The 4,668-nt window shown below is 38.8% G+C and overlaps 1 protein-coding gene across 1 annotated transcript in view; it reads right to left on the minus strand.

Annotated features, from left to right (window-relative positions):
- The window catches only part of anxa4 (annexin A4), a 14,507-nt gene extending 10,689 nt beyond the window's left edge, over positions 1-3,818 (minus strand). Inside the window, exons 1-3 of the mRNA XM_060896608.1 lie at positions 3,668-3,818; positions 1,215-1,264; positions 139-226 (exon numbers count right to left, since the gene is read on the minus strand). Coding sequence (XP_060752591.1) covers positions 139-226; positions 1,215-1,223 — 97 coding nt within the window. The 5' untranslated portion in view covers positions 1,224-1,264; positions 3,668-3,818. The remainder of the gene's footprint in view (positions 1-138; positions 227-1,214; positions 1,265-3,667) is intronic.
- Positions 3,819-4,668: the final 850 nt, after the last annotated feature.

Raw genomic sequence — 4,668 nt, forward strand, 5'->3', positions numbered from 1 at the left:
ATTTGAGGGTTAAAATGGAGTTGTGGTGACATTTTAGGTATAAAAATGACGGGAACTGTCTCCTAAAGAATAATGTGACTGATCAAGTCATAAAAAAACAATCTGTGATTATTTTCCCTTGTGATCAGGTCTCCTCACCTGTTCCTTTCATGGCCGCTCTCAGTTTCTCTGCGTCGATTTCAGCATCGAAATCCGATGCCTGAGAGACTGTACCGCGGTTTCCAAGCTAAAACACAAATAAACAGTTAGTGCAACTCTCGTGCACTGTAACTGCCTTACCTTTTATCACAACATTTACATCTACATCATAAAATTATTTTCATTATGTCATAAAAAGCAATCCATTGGCTGCATCATAAACACAGCTGAAAATAAAACACACATTTTATACAAAAAAAAACAACAGTACTGGGGATAAAATTAGGTTTCCACAGAAGCATTTAAATAGTTGAACAAATGAATAGTACGGTTTATGTGTACAAAAGGAAATGAAAGAAATAGACTGTATACTGATTATGTGCACATGCTGATTTGTAACACCTGAATAAGCTAAACGGTGTAATATAATGCTCACATTTTAGCTAACCTACAATTGGATTACAAAATTCCGAGGAATTCTCGAATGACACATTAAATCTCTTTACCTGACTAACGCAAAAATAAAAAAAGAATCGATAAAACAACTAGTCCTTCTTTTCATTAGTTCAGCCTGGTGTACTGATTAGCATAAAAGTTGGATGTTTTTCTAAATTACATTGTTTAATAGTTTTGCAACATTCGTTAATCAGTGAATGTTGATATTTCTTGCATAGCAATGGGTATGTTACGCATCTAACAATAGTGTTAGTGATGACATTTGATCAAATTAATGACTCCCTGATGAGATTTAACTCAAGCATCACACTTACTATTCTAGGAATGCCTGTCACTCAGCACAAGGACATTTGTCTTATTGTCTTATTTTGGACACAATTTGCCAGACAGAATTTTTGTGAGAGTGTGTATAACGTCTTGTGTGTTATTCCGCACCCAGATTTGGCTCAGGCTGAGAAATAACACCTTAGAAGTGTTAGACTGTTTTATAAATACATTGCAATACAGTATCCAGTGATATCAGCCAGTCATTCCTAAATCATCTGTTCAGCTGCTGAGCTGTTCAGTAGCAACAAAAAATTAATGTATTTTGAATGTTATACCAAATAACTGAAACTTACCGCTGCCATGGTATTATAGGTTCAAAGCAGGAACAACAGAGATGATCAAACTGCAAAAGAAAAGAAGAAGATGTCAGGAATCTCCCTCGTTCTTTCTAACGTCAATGCAAAGCCTGGATCAGCTTTCCTCTCATTAAGGAGCACACACACAAACACACACCGGTAATTACCTCCTGCCTCACCTTACGCACAAAAACAAAAGGGTTTTCCCTAAACACCGGTGCAGTGCACACACACACACACACATACATACACACACATACACACACTGTTCAACCCACGTGAATCATTCATCACAGCAGTGTTACATGAACAGGGTTTAATCTGGCAGGGTTAAAGTGAGCAAAACACAAGTCTGAAAGTGTATTACACTAAACACTGCTCGCCATCTGCCTGAGCAACTGTATCGCTGCTAAGATTAATGGAGTGTTAATGACTGATGTTCAGGTAATGACTACTGGTGTGAGTTACTGGGCAGGTATAAATTTTTCATCACACAACGAAAAAGCCTATATAATCTCTTTTATACCACACATTATACATACTGTGTGTTGGATGTTACAGGTATATACCACAACAGCTAAAAGGTCCTGTTGATGTGATTGTGGTATAACTCGACAAATTATCAATTCCGATTGGTCAGAAGGTGTTCATTTACTATACAGTAACACGGCTCTGACAGTAGTTACGGCTATAATACATGCTTGTGCTTGAATATGTGTTCAGTACTGTCGCCGTGCTTTGTTATGTTGTTTTTACAGCTATTAGTTATTAATTAATATTGTAGTACTGAAGTTATATTTGAGATATATACATAGCGTTAAAAGCCACACGTACAATCATGAAATAAACATTTATAGCACTCGAAAAATCCCTATACAATACTGAAATGAGAGCTATAAGTGTTAATTCAGTGTGATCGTTGTGTTAAACACTGTATATGGGTGTTCTGAAGAGCTGAAAGTGTTAGCTCAGTACTATGTGTATTCGGTACCATGTGATATTTCAGTACTGTATTCAGTACTGTTTGTGTGTGTATTCAGCACGGTTGCATGCTACAGCATGCAACTGTATATGTTTTTTTCTGAAGAGCTGGAAGTGTTAGCTCAGTACTTTATGTCTATTTAATACCGTATGATATTTCAGTACTGCATTCAGTACTGTTTGTGTGTGTATTCAGCACGGTTGCATGCTACAGTGTCAAGTCAAGAAGCTTTTATTGTCATTTCAACCATATATAGCTGTTGCAGTACATAACGAAATGAGACAACGTTTCTCCAGGATCATGGTGCTACATAAAACAAAGACAGGGCTAAGGACTTAGTAAGTAGTCTTAGCCACATAAAGTCCAACTGTGCAACCTGGTGCAATCAGTGCAGGATAAGACAAACAAGACAGTGCAGGACAAAAAGTTACAAGACAATACAAAAAGTACAAAAAATACAATACACAAAAGACAATAAACAGTAAACAGAAACAGCCGACCGACCAGTGTAAATACTGTATGTAAATACTGAATGTTCAAACAATATTTCGTGCAGTAACATTAGAATGAACACAGTTTCTTAGCAGCAGGTCCTTGGGATAATATATAGAATTGTGCAAAAAACAGCAAATGACTGAAATATTGTATAGTATGTGCAAAATGGCTGAAATGTTGGACTGTATGTGGGTTTTCTGAAGAGCTGTAAGTGTTATCTCAGTACTTTATGTGTGTTCAGTACCGTGTGATATTTCAGTACTGTATTCAGTACTGTTTGTGTGTGTGTGTTGTGTTTGTGTGTGTATTCAGCACGGTTGCATGCTACAGCGTGTGTTGTTGTGTGCACTAAACATCTGGCCTGCTCGTGATGCCAGGTTAAGGTTTGCAAATGTGTTTCCGATGTGTTCCTCTGTATAATCGGTTCGATTTTATTATCAGTCACGCACCAGACGAAAAGCAACGACGTGCAACGGACGTGAGCGTCACGTGACCCACGAGGCGCTTTGCATTAGTTTAACGTGTAGCTCGTTAACTTTCTCTCTGCGCTTTAAACGCACGCGTACTCAAGACTGCGTGTGTTTTCAGTCTCCGAGTGAATTCACTTATTAAGTCGAAAACAGTTTGCAGTTAGAAAAAAATGCTGTTTTTATGAAGGATTAAAAGGAAAAAGCGGATCATAAGACAGCTAAAAAGTTTCTAAAGACGTGACATTTCCTGTAACGCTTCATAGTTAGTTAAACCTACATACAGTTGATATAAGACATGCTTTATAATGTGCAAAAATAATGTGACATATATACTGTTTACCCAAATACACAAATGGTCCAGTTCATATTGTTACAGATCACATTGTTATACATTATATATATAATGTATTTTACATGTATTATAGTTGTATAAAGTTTGTATAGAATTGTTAACACACACACACACACACACACACACACAAAATAACTCAGGAGTGTCCTACCTGCAGGAATAGTGCGCTTTAACACTCCACCCTGAAAGGCAACCAAAAGGCTGAGTATGTTGTAAGTGTGTGTGTGTCTGTGTGTGATGTGATGTGATGTGGACTTGGGAGTTGACTCAGTTTGTATATACGTGTGTGTGTGTGTGTGTGTGGGTGTGGACTGGTGTCGGATTTCACTTCCTCACCAAAAGCAATACTGGTGTATCAGAGGCTGTAGAGATGTCGGCTTGAATCTTGGTGCTGTGGTTTGTTTCGTTTTGAATTCTTACTAATATAGCAGGTTGACTTCCGGTTAACAGACAATAAGTAGAGGGAATAAATGAAACTGAACCACCCCTTGTTGCTATGGCGGTGCCCACAAGTGTACACTTTTATTATGGATCTTTAACCTAAAAGTGCATTTAGTGTACCAGATTTAGTCCTCCTTTTCCTCCTAGGAGCTAAGGTCAGGGAAAAGCAAGTCTTCGTGGAGCTGGAACAGGCTTAGACCACATGAATTATAATCCTACATCATACAAACACATCCAGTATAATTGTTCGCTAAGCCTCCTGTTTGTTTGTTTTTTCTACAGATAGATAGATAGATAGATAGATAGATAGATAGAGTAAAATAAGATAAGATATACCTTTATTTGTCCCACAATGGGGAAATTTCTCTGCTACAGCAGCAAAGAGAAAGAAATGCATTCATTCATTTTCTACCGCTTATCCGAACTACCTCGGGTCACGGGGAGCCTGTGCCTATCTCAGGCGTCATCGGGCATCAAGGCAGGATACACCCTGGACGGAGTGCCAACCCATCGCTGGGCACACATACACACACACTCTCATTCACTCACGCAATCACACACTACGGACAATTTTCCAGAGATGCCAATCAACCTACCATGCATGTCTTTGGACCGGGGGAGGAAACCGGAGTACCCGGAGGAAACCCCCGAGGCGCGGGGAGAACATGCAAACTCCAAACACACAAGGCGGAGGCGGGAATCGAACCCCCA

Source organism: Tachysurus vachellii, chromosome 20 (assembly GCF_030014155.1).
Source record: "Tachysurus vachellii isolate PV-2020 chromosome 20, HZAU_Pvac_v1, whole genome shotgun sequence".
NCBI lineage: Eukaryota > Metazoa > Chordata > Actinopteri > Siluriformes > Bagridae > Tachysurus > Tachysurus vachellii.